General features: G+C 35.5%; 2 protein-coding genes across 2 annotated transcripts in view; one reads left to right on the forward strand and one right to left on the reverse strand.

The window, feature by feature from the left end:
- LOC116162890 (protein timeless homolog) overlaps nucleotides 1-12,127 on the reverse strand; it is a 46,163-nt gene extending 34,036 nt beyond the window's left edge. Inside the window, exons 1-9 of the mRNA XM_031476650.1 lie at nucleotides 11,687-12,127; nucleotides 11,461-11,641; nucleotides 11,283-11,414; nucleotides 10,975-11,234; nucleotides 9,415-9,792; nucleotides 8,956-9,365; nucleotides 7,833-7,992; nucleotides 7,444-7,524; nucleotides 6,715-6,812 (exon numbers count right to left, since the gene is read on the reverse strand). Coding sequence (XP_031332510.1) covers nucleotides 6,715-6,812; nucleotides 7,444-7,524; nucleotides 7,833-7,992; nucleotides 8,956-9,365; nucleotides 9,415-9,792; nucleotides 10,975-11,234; nucleotides 11,283-11,414; nucleotides 11,461-11,641; nucleotides 11,687-11,940 — 1,954 coding nt within the window. The 5' untranslated portion in view covers nucleotides 11,941-12,127. The remainder of the gene's footprint in view (nucleotides 1-6,714; nucleotides 6,813-7,443; nucleotides 7,525-7,832; nucleotides 7,993-8,955; nucleotides 9,366-9,414; nucleotides 9,793-10,974; nucleotides 11,235-11,282; nucleotides 11,415-11,460; nucleotides 11,642-11,686) is intronic.
- Nucleotides 12,128-14,852: 2,725 nt separating this feature from the next.
- Nucleotides 14,853-19,448, forward strand: LOC116165160 ((11Z)-hexadec-11-enoyl-CoA conjugase-like). The gene is made up of 5 exons (XM_031479467.1): nucleotides 14,853-14,976; nucleotides 16,258-16,484; nucleotides 16,800-17,136; nucleotides 18,170-18,355; nucleotides 18,803-19,448. The coding sequence occupies exons 2-5, from the start codon at nucleotides 16,265-16,267 to the stop codon at nucleotides 19,164-19,166; spliced, it is 1,107 nt and encodes a 368-aa protein (XP_031335327.1). The 5' UTR covers nucleotides 14,853-14,976; nucleotides 16,258-16,264; the 3' UTR covers nucleotides 19,167-19,448.
- The last annotated feature ends 558 nt before the right edge of the window (nucleotides 19,449-20,006 follow it).

Here is a 20,006-nt window from a genome sequence, read left to right on the forward strand (position 1 = left end):
TTAATAGTTATTTACATATGAGTATGGTAAATCAAGGTTTACGTTAACGAGTGAGATGTTTACTGCCGAAGCGTAGCTGAGGCAGGAATTTCGAAACGAGTAACGTTAACTGATTTAACATACAAATGATGTAAAACATTTTATTTCATACTGCTCTTTTTTCTATTAAAATGCCATACAATTTTTGATTAGAACGTGTACGCGTTCAATTGAAAGCAAAAGTCGATCACTTGATTTGTTTGATCTGACAGTAGTTTGACACATTAATACATAGGTTTAGATGGATGTCAATTGATGTTGCTAGGCAAAATTTCCAGTCTGGTAAAAATTTTCAGTCTGGTAAAATACGATTTACCAGACTCAAATCAGTCTGGGAAAGCGGCGATTACTAGATAGTATGAAATAAAATATATTATTATATTATTATTGTAATTGTTTTCAATCTTGATTTTTTTTGTAGGTATTTTAAACATTCAAAACACAAACGGGTGAAATGTATTCATTCCACTCCGGCGTTTTTTTAAATTACTCCGACGAACCATCTGTAAAGGGAATTATATGGGATTTAAAATGATGTGTCGATAGGGTTGCATATTGAAACTGTACACTAGGGTGGCTAAGAGGGTGAAGGCTCATGCCAAAGCTAAGATAAACCTGCCATTAAACTTCTCCCCTAGACATATAAATCGACGTGTTTTACGATATTTATTTTATTCAACAATTTACGAATTATATGAGGTGAGGAATACGTCGTTAAAAGTTAATATTTCTGAAAGTCTTTATTTTTTACGTATTAATTGTTTTATTTATTTTCGATAGTTGGTCCACTCCGTGACGTTGATTTGGTCTTTATTTAACGTAATTATTCATACAAATATATCTAGCGGATGTTGTCCTTTTCAGAGATCATGATTGTTATACTACAACTAAAGGTCTTTATATCTTTAAATTTAGGAAACCGGCGTCCGTTGGTCAATTTTTATTTATTGAAATCGTATTTTCAGTGAGATAATGAGATTATAGTCTTGAACGAACACTAAAGGTTGATATCAAGTGTACTTACCTTGTTTAGAATAAGAAACTACCGAGTTCCGAAGGATTACGAATAGAAAATGTTTCCGCTACGGAAGCATTTCATCCTTTGATTAAAGTTAATCGATCAGCATAATTAACCATCTGAGACCAATTTAACATCAAAAGGACGTCGCTAGGCTCTCCAATAATAAAATATGTCGCATATATACCTATGATTCAAATGAAACGCGTTTCCACTCACTTAAATTAACGATCGGTAAATATGTACGTTAGGTATATTTTTGAACTTTCTACCAATCCTACTCATTTTTTTAATTAATATATTTAATTAGTGTCTTATTCACTTCATCATGACTAAAATTCAACAATTTCAATCATTATATTTAACCAGTTTCCAATGTTCTTGATAACTAGGGACCTCGCTAGGGACCGTATTCGACAACTCCTAAGTAATTGACATCGCTTCTAATGGAAACTCAGTTTTAAAAAAGTATTTGGATCAAAGCTACGATAAAAACAAAAAAAAAAAACATTACACATAAGCACCATTTAAATGTGTCCATTCATTGTTGTTGATGTGCAGACCAACATGCACTTGAAACTGCTCAGGCCTGCAACGGTTTATAATGGACCATGGACCAAAATAAGTTTATATTAAATTGGATTTTAGAAAACCATAGACTTTTCAGACAATGAGGACCGTATTTCTATGAGCTAGTTATTATTGGCTCTCGCCGGTTTACTACTTCCATGGTAGTTTACTGTAGTTGGTGGTGTATTATAATTATTATTATTGTTGCTGACATTATTTCATTAGAAATCGACACTATAACATATTCACACGTATCACAATTGAAGTCTAAAAGAAGTAAATAAATATGTCCATATATTCCTCTCTCCTCTTCTTATATGAAAATACCATGTTATCCAAACATGTAGGTAATGTAATAAACAAATAATTTGGAAAGACGAAAAATATTCAACTTGAAGGACATAATAGGAAGGACATAACCTTTATTGAAAAGAACCCCTTTCCTTACTAAAATCCTGTCCATATTTAGAATAGAATATTATTATGGATAATAATACCTACACGAGGCGCCCAATACCTTTTAATACTACTCCAGTTGTTAACTTATTGAATCCCCGATCAGGCACCCGGCTGCGTGCAATATTTATCGTAAATATGCACCACAGCGAAGCGTAACACCAGGATGGAATTTAATTTAGTAAAGTTATCTATCGGCGAAGAAAGAATAACTAGCGTGGATATGAACTTTGATCCGTATCTGCCAATTTTAATTTATTAGAACCTGCGTGAACGTGTTATTAAAAGCCTTGCTATCAACAAAATTAAAGTTGTAGGACTTAATGGGCGTCATAGGGTATTCATATTGGTTTATTTACATGGAGTGATCGTGCTTTTAGTGATTGTAATATTTATTCTGATCCACCAATTCTAAATAGAGGACGGTAAAGGTGTTACAAGTGACAGTGGATAAAAATATAATCTTTTATTGCAATGGCAAACGGTCACAAAACCACCCACACACACCTGTCCCAGCTAGCTCAATTAAACTCAGGTGCTAAATTTTTATACGAAATAATTATAATTTTTCTAGGGCACGTCCAGCCTCCGCGACGACGAAAATCTCGATATTAACGTAAATTTTATTAATTTGAGAAACTGGGCAGCCTTGATCACTCCCACAATTCCAAAGAATTATTTAACAAAATCATAATCCTTGGTACGAATAGAAAAATGTATGCTGAGAACGCTCATATTCTGGATCGCACTTTGGATTCAATTAATCACAAAGCTGATCATTTACAAATAAATTATTCGACATAAACCGATCTATAAAGCTGTAAGAAAGAAAGGCACTCAGGGTCTACTAACAATGTGCCCACGCACATGCGATGGATTCAAACAAATGAGTTAAATAAAGTTTTTTTCCAATACCGACACGTTTTTATTGAATTTAATCCCTAATTTTTGTGTATTACCATGTCATTTTAATCCCCAGGGATTAAAAAAAATGTAATTCCTCATTTTTGTTTTCTTGTAAAACATTCATAAATTATTCATTTTCTTTATTTTTAGAACAGGTAATATTAAAAGCACAATTTATGAAGGTCCTTAAAGTACAGGGTGTAAATCGAAAAGTGGAACATAGGCGTTTAACATGGGAAATTACTTTTTCTTTGCGCAAACGTTTCCTAACCAGTTTACGCAAAAATACGTCAAATAAAAGTTATAGAGATATAAATTCTGCATCTAAATCATGTGAAATTATGGACGCTTGACGATCTCGCGGATCGTTCGGTATGCAGTTGCATCGGTTTTTATCGGAATTTGTAATTTTAGTGTCTATTTGTAACTTTGTTTTTAATTACTAACCCGATTTGTTGTTGAAATTATATCATTCGTGTAATTTTGTTTATTTAACTTATAAGATGTAAAAATTGCATTATTTAGAATTTATAAATATTTGGTCGAGTGCATTTACCTAAGTGTTATCTGGTCCATTTGCGATAAGGCCCCAATTTAATTAATGCACGTGTGTCTTATCGCGCTTAGAGGAGATAACGAAGATGCAACTGTATGTTTATTTTGAGCATTAATTTCGGCGTAAGAGGGGACACCTCAAACGCTCCTCATTGGCGTTACGTTTGAAATTGGTAGAGATGAGATTATGATGATTTAGAAGTGGTATTTGGATGAATAAGGAAAATAAAGAAGGGGGCTGGCTGTTGAGCCTAATATAAGGCAGCAGTAACGCGGTACGCTGTTCAAGTCACGACGGGTTAAAGAGCGTGTACCTCTTGTACGCTAATTTTATGAAGTAATTTATTTATTTATTTATTTATTTATTTATTTAATGATTTAATGCCCAACAGTTTAACCTGTCTGTTTGAAAACGCAGTTTCGTCGTATTCAGAATAATCTGTGTACATACAATTAAAGAAAACTCTTGTAAGAAGTTAATGTGTTCAGTCTGTCAATGGAAGCAGTTACATCGGTTTGATAAAGCAATTTGTAGTGCATACTGAGGCCTTATTAAAAGGTAAAACACACATTTTAGTATGTAAACTATTTAAAGTTAACTGACCATTTTGCGGTACTATTCATGGACAGTCAAACGTCGCACTCTTGATTTAAAAAACCATATTTCAAAAATGCAACCATTATACTCTAATAAGTGTAAGATACAAAGGCAGACTGACCGTTCACCCCAACGATTCTGTGCACCAGCTTATGGACAATAATGATGAACCCAAAAGACGGCTTCAATAATAATAATAATAACGGCTTTATTTAGGCGGGGTGTCAGCCAAAGGCTGCTATTAATCCCAACCTTGATACAGAAAAAAGTACAAAAACATGATGGAGTACTTAAAACAATTTACGATAATTTATATGGTATGATAGTCCAGGTGAGAACAAGTAAGCATACAAGTAAAGCAAAAAAAAAAATATGATTCAGTGATAAAGAAGTACTTTAAGGTGTTTTTTGAAACCGTTTGGACTTAATAATTTATGAAAGTTCGGAACGTTATTGTAAATGAGTGGTGCAAAATAAGTAAATGCGCCATGAAACTGGGTTTTATGGTGCTTTGGTATGTCAAGAAAGAATGGGTTACGGAGATTACGATCGTGAATACTACTTCAAAATTTTAACTTATTATACAAATATAAAGGTTCATCAGATACTAATATTTTGTGAACCAGACATGCAAGATGTAAATGACGTCTTTCGCCCATGTTCAAAATTTTATGTGCTTGATAAATATAGGAAATATGTTCATATTTCTTAATGTTAAACGCATACCTGACGCAAGAGTTTTGGATTTTTTGCAGGCGAGTCTTATTTGCACTAGTTAGACACGGACCATAGACAGTGTCACAATAATCTAAAGTTGACAGTATTAAAGAATCTACAAGCTGCCACTTGACCTTTGGTACAAGAACGTATTTGAAACGATATATACATTTAAGCTTTGCGTAAGCAATTTGAATCAGTTTATTGACGTGGAGGGAAAAGTTTAAGTGACAATCCACTGCTACTCCTAAACTACGAGATTCCCTAACTAATTGAAGCGGGGAATCTTTCAGATATAATTTTTGGTCCACATCTTCCCACAATGCAGTAACAGATTTTGGTGTTCCCAATAGCATCAGAGAAGATTTGGAAGGATTTATCTTTAGGGAATGTTTCTCAGACCATCTCTCGAACCGATTTAACTGCTCATTAAAGTTTCTCAGAGAGTAATTTAGATTGTTTCGATGGACAGGATAGATTAAGTATGTATCGACCGCGTAACTGTGGATGTAGGAACCGTTTAAAGACGTATCCATATCGAAAACATATAAACAGAAAAGAAGCGGTCCGAGGATAGATCCTTGAGGAACCCCCATGTTAACAGGTAAACAGTTAGAGTCACTGTAGCTTCCATCCCTCAAAGTTCTTACCATCTGCATTCGATTTTGTAAGTCGCTTTTAAACCAATTAGTCGCGGTAGAAGACAGTCCAAGATAATGCAACTTGGCTACCAAAAGTTCATGGTTAATACAGTCAAATGCTTTGGAAAAATCGATTGAGAGCATGCGAGAGCGATCGGTTGCTGCTAGGACTTCGTCCACTATATCAATTAGAGTGGTCGCAGTAGAGTGATGGCTGCGGAAACCAAATTGATGTAACGGTAATATGTGCTTTGCACGTATATAAGCGGACAATTGTACATATATAATCTTCTTAGTTACTTTTGATAACACAGTTAGGATACTAATGGGTCTTAAATGAGACAGGTTTTCAGGAGGATACTTTTTACAGATAGGGTGAACAATTGCAAGTTTCCCTAGGGAGGGGAAAGTGACAATTTTTAAAGACGTGTTAATTATGTCAGTAATAGCTCTACAACAGAAAGGCAGACAAATCCGAAGCATAGTTAACGAAATTGAATCAACACCCATTGCATTACATTTCAAACTATAGACAGTGTTATTCACATCCGTATCTGTGACAGTAGAAAAAAGTTTGAGTAGTAGAGTTGTGAACGTTGTTTAAGTAAAAGTCAAGAGTGTCCGTATCAGTGACTGCAGGTGGGGTTGAAATGAAGTGTTGGTTGATTAGATTTGGGTCAGACAGTTCAACAGGTATATCATCTGAGCATCGTTTTGAATGAACGTCTAACTCTTTTAAGACGCTCCAAAGTTTTTGGGAGTCGTTAGTATTTTTAAATTGGAATTTTACGTATGCTAGAAGACTTAAACGTTTCAAACCATCTGACTTACATACAAGATTTTAACATAAACTGTAAATTGCTTTTGTCAAATACTATACCTATATTCTTTTCATAGCATACATTACATATTAAAAATGTAAGGGGAGACTTCGCTGGAATTCTGCCCCACATGCCATTTTGTAATCATTAATCCAATTATTGTCAAATAAGGCGTTAAGCGTTTATCGCCAAAGCTATGCTGAAAAAACTGTATATTTTGACGCCCTTTCAGCGGGCGACCTGGTACACCTTGGTGTACATTCTGCGCTACTCTGGAGTGTCAGATCCCATATAATCAAAAACGTAGAAACGTATAGATAAATACTACAGGTCACATAAAAAAACTAAATAAATACTTAAAAGATTAAAGAATGGCAAAGCAAAAATACTTACCACCAATATTTGCGAGGAAAATATCTTGCAATGCCATCAATTCTTCTTCCGGGGCCATGTTTGAACTACCAAAGCAATCATTTTCTGGCCACACTTCTCTAAAACAAAAGGTGGATATGCACTATAACCAACTAATGGAATTTTTCTTTTTATTTATTCTACTATGCAAATCAATCAATAAATAATTTTGGATAAAAGCTTTAAGGTTTTCGTGTAACATTGGAAGAGTAAAAGATGGGGAGAACTGGGATAACCACCGCCAATTGGAATATATACTACATAAATGGTAATGTCAAAATTACTAGTTTACCACATATACCAACTTCTTTAGCCCCTCCATGCATTTTGCTTCATGAACCAAAACGTCTTATGAGATTGCCAGTACCATGTGACCAACTGATTCCACATTTAGCATAGAATCTCATAACTATAAGATGGAAATAGGAGTTGTGGTCCCCGAAAACCTTTTTTTGCTCACAATGTAAAACATCAATAAGAGATATAGTGACAATTACAGTCGGTAATCAACCTTAATTTGTTATACTCATTTGATTTGAATTTAAAGAGGTAATCATCTCGCTACAAGTCAAACTTTTAAATGTATCTAACTAAAATAAATACTTCCGGCCATAACAACCGGCCAGTAAGGATAATTCTATCAATTAACAGAAACACAATACACAACACACACACACACACAAAATTGTTAGCGTTTTTTTAGTAACTTACCTCGATGCTCTTAACAATCCCAAAGCATTTTCAAACTCGGCATCCTTTAAATGCTGATGAATTTTTTTCATCGCGTCAGTCCTGAAAATAAAATTATGTAAGGAAACCATTCAATTGTTTAATTGTGTTAAATACAAGTACGTCCCTAACATTAAAATATCAAAAAGAGCATTCTCCATTTATCCTCATTTATCAGAAGAAATTTGATGTAAAAATTTTGTAAATTCAAAAAGAAACAAAGTAAAGTACATTTGAGTAAAAAAGTATCATATGAGCAAGTAAATAATTAATTACTCAACCATAGCTTCTCTGAAACTGGGTCTCTTTATATGCATTGCAATTTTCGTACGACAATTCAGGAAGAGCCTTTGCATCACACATTTACTCACTTTTGTTCACTTATAGGTGTATCTGATGCTGCATCAAACGGAACAATGCCATCAGGAATGGCTGCTGAATTTTCACTCAGCAAAGCAGATAATTGTGGAGCTGCTTCATTCCATAATTCTTCCAAATTAGGTTCTACTTCAGAAACAGGTTCTTCAGCAACTGAAATAAAAAATATTTTCAGCAATTCAGCTCATACAGTGCACTTTAAGATTGCAGCGCCAACTTAGTACATTAAGCGACAAATGTTTAAAGCATGCGCAACTAGTTTAATGGCAAGACGCTTGGCGGAGTGCCTTTAAATGTTGCGCAAGTGCTTTAAAGACCAATTATACACATTTTTCTTATAGTATTTTTTACTATCCTGCAATACATCTTAAAAAGAAGGGAAATAAAATAAAATCAGATTGACGTTATACTCTAATTAACTCTAATCTAATTAAGTGGGCGGTTTATTCGTAATTCCACGATTGCCATGGAGTCTCGCTTGACATTTGGTTATAAAAATCACAGTCGTAAATAAAATGGCTTCAGTTGAAAATGATAATAGACCATCCATTCAATGGTTTGTTGCAAAATCAGAAGGAAAATTGGTAGGTGCAAAATCTAAATCCAGTACAGTCTATTATAAAGAATACAAAAAATTGAATAGAAAGCATCTTATGAACAAGGTTGTAATACATATATGAAAGAAATGTCTTCTGTCCTTAGTGCATTCATTCAAAACTTCAAACAATGCTGTGGTTAAGAAGTGGAACAGATTTGACAACATGTCCCCAATTACACGCTTTTGTGAAAGCTTCAAACAATGGATAGGTACAAGCCAAATAAATCTTTTTCGTTTACAGAGCGCCTACAATGATTTTTTATTTCAGCCCCAGATGACAGTTTCATAAGTCATATTTGAAGTAGCATTACTTTGTAATCATTAAAGCACGTGTGTCCGATTTGGCACAAATAATTGAGTATTTAAGCCTGAGATTGCGATTCAGGTATAATAAAAAAAAACACTGAAACGTCTCTGGTGAGATAAATATTCCACACAGTGATTTCTAACTGCAGATTTTTATTGGAACACTGTATACAAAATACAAATAATGCCTTTTTTTAATTTAACATACAAACCTCTCTTTTTCTTCGTCCTTCTCTTCTTTTTCTTTTGAACTACCAATTCGTTCTTGCCACAGTATGCTTGTAACATCTTCAAGAAGATATGCTGAGTTTCCATCAGATCATTTAAATACAATCGTGAAAATAAAATTTCATCAAATGTGAGCAAGAGAGTTATAATTAGCTCTCGATATTCAACAACATAAAATATGGTGGTTTTAATCGCTTTTGCGCTCTTTCGCACTGCTTCGTCAGGCGACCTATCCATAGCATATAAAGTTAAAAGCAGTTCTCGGTATGCCAAAAGCGCGATGTGTAAACGCTTGGACCAAGACCTGCATTCTTTTTTGTTTACGCATATGTAATCGTAGTAAGTTTCCATTTGCTGTTGAACGAAATGAAACGCTTTCACAGATACAGTTTCACTGCAATTATATATGCACATTACTAAGTCAATACAAAGAGCAAACTCACCTCACTAACTTTACTTGAAAATTGTTACCTCGATTAAATTCCATAAAAAATCTCATGGCCCACAAATAATACGATTCGTCATGCGCTTGCGCTTTTGACCTTTCGAAGTTAAACTTAACATAATACATGAAGGTATTGTAAGCCCCATTTATAAATTCCGTGCAAAACTCTTTTAAGATTAATTTGACGCCAAATGCAGACCTTCGTTCTGTCGGTGCCTCTTGTACGGGTAAACGATTTTTAGGAGTTCTGGTCTTTTTCTTTTCAACATCGAAATGTACGGAGTCCAGATTATTTAATGGTTTGTGATACACGTAATTTTTCTCGCTGATGGATTGGAGGGATTTGATAACGTACGTGCCTCCAAAACGAGAATGCCTGAAATTAAAAAAATTTATTAATGCACTCGATTTTTGTTTACTTGTCTTTATTTTTTGTGATATTTGGGAACTTTGGAAAATATGTAATTAACTTCGTAATTAACTAATGGATAGGTTAGCAGATACTTTTGAATACTCTCCTACAACACACCGTTTTTGAGATATTTGCTCTTAAGGTTTTGCCATCACCAATGGATATATTTCCTCCAGACGTCCCCATCGCCCTTTGTGAGTACATTCCGCTATTGAGAGGTGAGGGACTTTTGGTGCCCCTAACCAGGAGCGAGTTATCTATCTCGGGGGCGAGATTCTGCTAATCAAAGCTCTTCAGTTTAGAATGTATATGTTATATGAGTTGCGATTCAACAATTCCCACATATTTTTTGCAATATTAAATTTGCCCTACAAGGGCATGTAATATCCATCTTGCTCTTAATAGAAACATTTATTGCATCAAAGATCAGTCACATTCTCTGTATTTCACCCTTTCTCAAAGGGTTCCAATTTTCGGTTCCGAAACCGCCGCCCTTGACCAGAAGTAAGGATTAATGCTCCTAGTGGCGCTCGAGATTTCCGTACCGTTCCGCCGACCACCACATCCAGGTTCTTTAAATTTTGAATTTTTTTTAAATTAAATATGTTGAAAGTTGCATTGATCTATAAAATATAAACCTCTTTTTTACTATTGGGCATATTTTAGACAAATTTACTCATCTAGTTTTCTTATAAAAAAATAATTCTCCTCGTTTTCTGATCTATAATGTAAAAAATTCTCCCTAACTAGCATGTGTCCTACTGCACAGTACAGCTAGAGGAACTGGACTGGACTCAATGGCAAAAAAAATCAGAAATTTAACTGCACATATGTTTACTAAATGCAAGAAAAACATGGCTAAAAATTATATGTTACTATGTGCTTTTCTACATTACTTAATTCTAAATCCTTGCTTCCATGGGCTCGATTGCTGATAAAGAACCTTGAATCTTATAAGGGCTTCACATTCTAACACAGTTTCAGATTGATATTCATCTGAATACGAGCTTTTGTAGTTTAAATATTTGACCCTGTAAAGTTATTAAGCATTTTTGATTTAGGAAATTGTCATCTAAAAAAATTTTAGGAAGAGTGTATACATTTTCAGGATGTGAGAAACATAATTTAGAAAATTAAATAAAATACCTGGCACCCGCAAACTTCCTAATCTTCTCTTGCTTCTTGTTATTTTCATGATGCCTCATAAGAAGAAGTTCTGCCTCCTCTCTCATTTTCTCGCTTTGACTCCTTTGTAACTCTGTAGTGGCCAATGAGGTAGCCGATTGTTCCCTCAACATAAATGAAAGAATTTCTACAATATGCATGTAGTAGGCTTGTTCCGATGTAGAACTGGCAATAAATAAAATGATGTCCAGCATTCCTGACTGGTGCAAAGACCAAAGCACCTTAAACAACCTTATTACACCTACTAGAATATAAGGAATCGCTATTACTTGATCATGAACACTAGCATCACTATCTGGCCTTTGTTCCTCATCTGGGTTTGCAGTATATAAGATATTTCGAACTAGTATCAAGATTCTTTCTATGATTAAGTTGTTTTCTTCGCCCCGTATTGCAAAGTCCTAAAATTAAATTGCTTTAGAAATGTATTACACAGACAATACCTACAATTTCTAATATTTTACTAAGTCGTGTACTCAAAATTGCCCAAATTTTTTCATCAGCAAAGGCCTGTTTGTATTTCTTCTGATGTTCGTCGATCTTTAAATAGTAATATCTCGCAGTTTTTTCAGTGGGAACAACTTCGTGCCATAACATTAAAGCCGGACTCGTGAGATTTACCAATAATCTAAAAGCAATCGTGAGCTCACAAAAGGCTAAAGCAAGTGCAAACCTTAACAAAACATCAAATAAATTTGTCTGCTCCCAATATCCTTTCAGTAAAGGGAGCAAATCTGTTTGAAGAACCTGACTGTCGCCGAGAGATCTTCGTATCTCGTATGTTTCATCGTCTCTTCTCAAATACCGAATTAAGTCCTTTACAGTTTCTAGAGTATTTGTATCTGCATAGTATTTTTGTGATTTAGAGTCGTAATATCCTAAAGCATTGCATGTTGCAGATAATTCAGCGGATAATAAATGAGACATCACGAGCTTCGAATGCAGCTCTTACACAAAAACCAAAAATCACACTGCAACTCAATTACATGTTTTTACACCAACGAAAACACTGGCTTCGAATTGCTTTTGTAAATTACAGCTGACCTGTGTTTACAGGCTAATAAATTTTAGGTTAGGTTGCAGATCTTGCCGCCAAAAAGATAGTGGCCGCATTCGGACAATGACAACGGTGTGCATTCAGAGAAGTCTGCTGTTCAGATGTACAGGTACAGATCTCGTGGTGCTTCCCGGAGTCTCATGAAACACTTAAGCTGACCTTTATAAACGGGCAAAACACTTTCCAGTAACCTTGGATAAATTTATCTAGCCGTTTTGGAACCTTCTAAATGCTTTGCTGTTTTCAGGTCGCTTCCAGAGGTCCATATCCCAATACAGGTTGGCACTTATTCCGAATACTTAAATCCTTTTCAAATACATATTTAACGGAAATTTTTTAATTGATATTGCAAATACGAAGTAAAACCATTTTCTTTTACCTAAGTAGGTACCTACGTTAAATAAATATTAAATTAATAAAATTAATAAATAAATTAATTAAATTAATTAATTAATTGCCCATACCACTAACCTCTACCACCTCCTCAAACGCATTTTTGTTAGTGAAGTAGCATGTTATCTATCAACAATTTCATCTGTAAATACCTAATTCTTTATTAATTGGCTGCTCAATTTTATCTTTGATTTTGTTACTCGATTATGGCATTGATGAAGCTTCAGTGTTCTCTATGGTCTTTCCCTTGCTGTGAAAAAGTCCTGAAAAGCTTTGGAAACCATTCACGTCACCCTTGAAAGCTGATGGAAAGTCTTTTATATCTTCTTGTGCTTCTAGAAGATTTTTTTAAATTTTAGCACTTACGAAAGTCTGTAAACCACTAGAAATCAATTTCTGTTCTCTTCTGTTCTATAGGCGCTTTTCAAGACAATGGTGGTCTGATTGATCATTGTTCCAGAAAATGTTTCAGTACCATCCTCTGAGTGTTGGATGGCCTTTCGAAAATCGTGATCACTCCCCCCCCCCCCCCCCCGTAGACTTTAAAGAAAATGTACCATGAACTTACTGTAGTCTTCTTGATTGGATCGCATAATACGAGTTTAACAGTACAGTTGAATTCCGTAGTTCTAATTTAATAAGCATATACCTGAAACCATACAACAGTTTTTTGCACAGTGAAAGTTTATTTAAAAATAGTGGCCGATTATAGAAAAAAAGTAGGTAATGAAAATATGTTGTATGGGGCGTTTATTCAAAACGAAATGATTGTGGCGGGCTCAGTGACAAAATAGGCCCGACCAATCAGCTGCTTGAACCATTCTGATGACATCACGACTTGTCAATATTGCAGGAGAATTTCACAAGCGCGCATGAATTTTGTAGTTCTTTGTATATCATACACCCCCTATAATTCGCAGGGTGGGATCCTAGACACAGTGCGCACGTGGCGGCAATGTCTCTAGTTTTTTGGCAAGATTTGGAATCATGCGAACTTGGAATTTTTATTGTAAATTATGGCCCATTTGAATGTAGGGCAAACAATTTATGTATTTTTTAGGTAATTGCAACCATATTGTAAAGTGCAATTGAATCGTTTAAATTCAACATTTAGTCAAAATGAAGAACACACACTGAAAAAAGCATGTATTCTTAAATCAACTATTTAAAAAAAACTGTAGTTTAATGTAGCCAACGCTGCTTAGAAACTGTAAATACGCACGTATTTAAAAACAAGTATAAATTGTGCACAACTCTTGTGCAGATAAAGCGCATTTTTTAAAACCGAAATAGCTTTTGTTTAGTCATCACCAATGGATATATTTATTGCAGACGTCTCAATCGCCCTTTGTGAGTACCCTCTTCCGACAATCCGTTCTTGAGGTATAAGGGAATGTACCCGAGCACGATAAGAGGGCGAGGAGGAGGGCTATGGTTAGTAAAAATTAATTCCTTTCGTTGAGACCTTTCATTAAAGTACTATGAAGGATAAAACTAGTTCCACTCCCCCACCCCACCCCCTCCACCAAAGACGAACGATCCTCGAGATCTTATTACGCCTCCATGACTTGTATAGCACACCTTACGGGGTTGATTCTGTACCACCGGAATTGATTTAAATATCTTTACAAATAAAAAGGTAGGTTGCGCATGCGCAAAACAAATTTTTGAGTCTGCATTGATTTTAACTTCATTTTTTAGTTCATCTGCATAATTGTTTGAGGTTTAAGCAATATTTACTAACACACAGAAAACCGGACATTCGTATGTCCTAGCTGGTAACAATAATTTAAAAGAAACCCTTATTTTGGAGGTTTGGGCAATGTTTGTGCTGTAACTTTTTGACCCGTTTGTTCACGTAGCTGAAAAACAATAGCGACTTTCTTATATCCTTAAGAACATGTGTACCAATTTTCCAAGTAATCGGACTTTTCTAAACAAAGTTATGGGTTATCGGGCACACGAACAGACGGATAAACAGAGAGCAATACCAAATTATAAGCGATCTCGCTGCAAAGTAAGGTTAAAGATCTGGCTGGAACTTCGTAAGACGTTCGTAAGTAAGTAATACCTACACGCGTACCCTTATGTTCTCAATACGAACGCTTCTAAAACTGCTGCATACATTTACTATGCTTGTTAAAAAAATAAAATAGTTTTATATAACTTATATGTGTTTTAGTACGCATCAACGACCATGCGGTCATTCAAGAAATAGAAAACCACAACCCATATCGGAACAATTATAGAACTAATTGAAGTTGCAGGTTAAATAGTTCCACCTACTTAACGTCTTGACCTATGAATTTGTATGGAAAAGGCAATTCATTTCATTGTAAAATCAGTATTAAAATTTTAAATAGCTATTTGCCCTTAGGCAGTTCACGGGTATAAATATTCTATGAATTAATTTGGAATCAGTACTCGGTACTCTTTCCATTATAGTTTTGCGTCAATGTTCGAAAAAGACTGAAGAGATTGCTTTACTGGGACGCTCTCTGTGCAGATTTAAGGTACCTATATCTTTATGATTTTTGTAGAGAGAGCAGATCAAAGATTCACTAGAACAATAATTATTTAAGTACTAAGTCTAAATCTTTACTAAAGAAATTATACCGTAACTACGTGTCATGTGCATATTGATAGCACGTTGCATATTTCAGGCAATTGGGGAGGGTGGCAGTGTATATAATGAACAAAAGAGGTCCCAACACCGACCCTTGTGGAACGCCCATTGCTAAACGGGTGTTGACAATGATTTATTATTATTCAATACTATTTGTTGCGTCCGATCAGTAAGATAGTTCTTAATCAGAGGGCACGCATTGTTACTAAATCCAAAATAATGTAAAATGCTTATCAATATATTGTGATCTATTAAGTCGAACGCTTTAGTAAAATCTAGTGAAACCATCCGGGATTTTGTTACGTGGCAAATTGACTCGACATAGGAAACATTTGACAAAAACGTCAAATTTTTATGTACTTAGGATATTACTGTTGAAAAATCATCTTCTCGGATGAGGCCCATTTCCATCTGCGTGGTTATGTTAGTAGGCAAAATTTCCCTATCTGGGGCTCCGAAAACCCGCACACGATTATTCCGCAGCCAATCCACCCGCAATTTATGACTGTTTGGTGCGGTTTGTCGTCTGGCGACATCATCCGCTCGTATTTCTTTGAAAATGATGCGGGATTGGCCGTCACCGTCAACGGTGCGCGATAGGGTTGCACCCCAAAATTGAAGAATAGGACTTGGATGACTTGTGGTTTCAGTGGGACAGCGCAACGCAACAATGAGTTAAAAACGCGCGTCATAGGCCATTTTGGACCTGTTCATTGGCCATCGCGCAGCTACGATTTAACTCAGCTCGATTATTTTTGTGGGGAACTTTGAATGATCGACGCTACAAGGAACCACCAGCGTCAACTAACGCCATGAAGGCCCAACATTCGCAAAGCCATAGCCGAGATACGGTTGCAAACGTTGGAAAATGTCTTGAAAAATTGCGTCGACCGCATGAAGTATTGCAAGGCCAGCCTCGGCCTAGGCCTCGGCAGTTTCATAAATGACATTTTTTTACTTATTTATTTTTGGACATTATTTTTAAATGAGCGGGGTTTGAACCTCATGGATGTACCTTTCTAAGTAAAAAAACCCGTTCGGCCAAATAACTGTGCGTTCCTCATTTTTTAGCCACATGAACTTGGATCACCCTTTAGTAACAATTTATTGCGTGAAACAAATGCTCAATTTGCACATAAAATACCTACGTCGTTTACGTTTGTTGCAGGATCGTTATGGAAACATACGCTGAAAAAAATTCCTCCACATACCACAATAATGGAAACGCGGAGGTAAAACCTATAGATCAAAATACGAGGCAGTACCAGCCTACACCGCGGTATAAATGGGTACTTGTGCCTAGAGCACTGTTTTGGATGTTATACCTACATGTTGGCGGATTATATGGTCTTTATCTGCTTCTTTTTGTTGCTTCGCCGAAAACCTTGATTTGGAGTAAGTATAGGTAACGATTGCATTAATTTTGAGATTCGCGCTGAGTACCTACTAATAACTGCACGACAACGAGAGCACTACAATACCATAAAGCCGTTTTATAGGGTTATTAAAATTGATATGGCAAGTATTTTTCCAAATTTGTTTAAGTAATAAGAAATAGATTATAATTTATACCTAATTAAAACATTTGCGATACGCTGAGTCAAAATTGAGCCAAATGCTGACTTGGCGTAAAATATCTATTCACGTGAATTCACCGATTTTCTTATATGAGTGTGATTTCATCGTATCGAGGAAATTCTTTTGTTTTAGCGTATCTCTGCGGATATTTGGGCCAAATGGGAACCTGGTGCGGTGTTCACAGGCTATGGTCGCACAGATCGTACAAGGCGAAGCTACCTCTGAGAATAATGTTGATGATATTTTTCGCAATGTCCGATCAAGGTGTTATCCTAAATTGGGCGAGAGACCATAGAGGACATCACAAATTTGTGGACACTGACGCAGATACTCACAACTCAAAACGGGGATTTTTCTTTTCACATATGGGCTGGCTTTTTATAAGAAAACATCCAGAAGTCAGCGCCAAAGGAAAACTTATTGATATGAGCGATATAGAAGCGGACACCGTGGCCGTTTTTCAAAGACAGTATGCATTTTGAATAAGTAACAGCTAAGTGCCAAAGTTAACGTTATACAAGTGTTGCAAACAAACTCTCTATTTTTGAAATATTTAATTGGAACTATGAATTCCGTTAAATGATCCAATTTCTCAGGAAAACGACAAACAAATCACCAGCATCGTGAAATATCCAACAGAAAGGTTTTTTCAATGCAACGCCCCTATTATACTCTGTGTCCAAGATAAGGATGTCTATCGTGGGAATCTAGGAAACCATCAAAGACACAACGATGGTCAAATTAGGGAAAAGTTGCGCAATTAAAGGGTTATTGTCCTGCAGAAAATAAAATCAAAACATTCCGATTACGTCTAAAGATATGCCAGAAAAACCTAAATTGGTCGATTTCTTATATTATTATCTTATGGAAATGTAGCACACAAGTGGAATACTCCCTTTGATGTTACAATACAGGGGTTGAATACCCTTCATCGTACTTAATAAAATTGATTTTCCACTACAATGACCAATATTTTCTAACATAAATTATTTAACCGACGGCAAGCTACCAAACAAATTCCAATGCCTTTACCTAACGGAAGTTTGACCTTTTTACTCCAAATCTGAAAATCAAAACTTGGCATTCTGGTTCGATCTAATTCCTCTTTTCCTTACATGTCTCTTATTTACAAATTTAAGTTCAAAAGTATTGCAAATTTAAATTCTATATCCTGGCCACGTTTCCTTCTACTTTACTCATATTTAAACTTCAAGGAACAATAAAAACAATATGGCAATTTAGAAAAATACACACCAAAATTGATCACGTTTAAAGAGATAGGTACCTATTCTTATTCTAATGTACTCTAAAATCGATGTTTTGCCTATGGTGGCATCTTGAAGAAGGCTCCTTAAATCTGAACAAAACAGAACCGAATAATTGGATACCATTTTGCTGTTGTTTTGTTTCCGCTTTCGCAATACGAGGTATTGGAGCACTTAAAAGGCCAAACGAGTTCAGGGCTAAACCCCGAACCTGGTTAATTCTCATTTCATTTTCAGATATTATATACCACTCTTGCTGTTTTTTGCCTTCTGGTTGCCAGCATTTGTACCGTACTATTTTTGGAATGAAAGTGGTTGGGTAGCCTGGCACACTGCAACATTGTGTCGATTATTATGTACCATACATGCCACATTCTTCATCAACAGCGCCGCGCATATGTGGGGAACAAGGCCCTATGATAAGTAAGTATAAGTGTACTGCGTAGTACCTACAGTTTCCTTTATCGAACGAAACTGAAACTGTGAGCCGAGCGACGAACAATTTCTCCTTGATACCATATACCATACCAAAATTTTACGGATCCATGTCCGAACTATATACAAACTAAGAAATTCAAAAAACTTTTTTCCTCTGACATACGGAAACATTTTAAAAAAATTGTTCAGTCCCTAGAGTAGGTCATAAAATATAATCGTCTGTTAGGTAGGTATTTTGGTTCTATCAGAATGTTAAAGAATCGAAGCTTTTGTGGAAGCTCGGTGTCCCCAAAAGGAAATATGGAACCAAAACATTTTTATCGCAATCTCGAATGTGTACATTTTGCACATTTATCTGTTGTTGATGGCAGATTGTAAAATGATGCAATTGTGAACTGTATTACGTATTATAATTACTTTGTTTACTTTTAGAACAATTCGACCTACCGAAACGCTTTTTGTGTCTATACTGACAAATGGAGAAGGCTGGCACAACTACCATCACGTATTTCCATGGGACTACAGAGCTGCGGAACTTGGCAATCACGTTTTCAATCACTCCAAGATGTGGATCGACTTTTTTTCGAGAATCGGCTTGGCATACGAGTTAAAAACTGCATCTGATGCCATGATCAGGAAGAGGGTGCTACGAACAGGAGATGGCTCAAAGACGGCACACGAATGCACCATTACTGATTTTTCTTCTGAGACGGACCATTGCTGGGGTTGGGACGATCCCGATATGAGAGTCGAGGACATTGAGGGTGTAAATGTTATTAGGCCATTGGTTGCATAGTAAATTATAAATGATAAGCATTGTTGGGTAAATCCAATTGTATTAATGTTATGGGTCGGTTATAGGATTTAAAATAGACTAAACTTACTTTTTCTAATCTATAGTAGATCTAGATATTTCAATAGTTAGTTGGTTTTAGTTTGCGGCAATTTTTCGCATCTACATGATATGGGTTCATGAAATTGATGACTTTCTGCATATATTTAAAATTATGTATTGGCTTCGGCGGTGATGAAATGCACTATTAATTGACACTAATACATGATCGTTTGGTTTGGATCACATTTGTTATATGTTTTAACATCATATATTTTGAAGATTATAATGTGTACTTAGATATACCTTAGTATGTATCCCTACACAGTACACATTATAACGTAATAAAGTACCTACCTAATTCCTTTTTTTTAACGAATTGAAGATGTGAAGTGCAGATCTATGATTTGTGATTTATGCGGGGTAGGATCCCTTGTCAGCTCAGTTCTGTTTAGAGTAAATGATCATCCAATAAATAAATGCTCCTACAGATTCCGTAATGAATAAATTTTAGGCATCATACATGCGTTTTGCAACGTAGGCGAGGCGGACCTTGTGGTGCAATCGTAGTTACATAAAGTGCAAAACTGGTTGATTAAATCAAGGCGGGGTTGTTGTGAAAAGCGAACCCTGAATCATTAATTATATATCAGTTTCACTCTTCAATTACACCTTCCTAAACTAAATCAAGAATCAATCAGTTTAACTGCCTAGTTTGTGGCAATATTGTTCTTAAACATTTTCAAAAAGTATATAAAGCAGTTCTAATTTACGTAGATAATTTGAAGACAATTAAGTAGTAGG

Source organism: Photinus pyralis, unplaced genomic scaffold (genome assembly GCF_008802855.1).
Source record: "Photinus pyralis isolate 1611_PpyrPB1 unplaced genomic scaffold, Ppyr1.3 Ppyr1.4_LG2, whole genome shotgun sequence".
Taxonomy (NCBI): domain Eukaryota; kingdom Metazoa; phylum Arthropoda; class Insecta; order Coleoptera; family Lampyridae; genus Photinus; species Photinus pyralis.

Bases quoted from the DNA above. Each gene is read 5' to 3' on its own strand.
- LOC116165160 (XM_031479467.1), top strand. From the start codon at position 16,265: ATGGAAACATACGCTGAAAAAAATTCCTCCACATACCACAATAATGGA. The intron at 17,137-18,169 runs GTATGCATTTTG...TTTCATTTTCAG, and splicing joins GTGGCCGTTTTTCAAAGACA to ATATTATATACCACTCTTGC. The intron at 18,356-18,802 runs GTAAGTATAAGT...GTTTACTTTTAG, and splicing joins GGAACAAGGCCCTATGATAA to AACAATTCGACCTACCGAAA.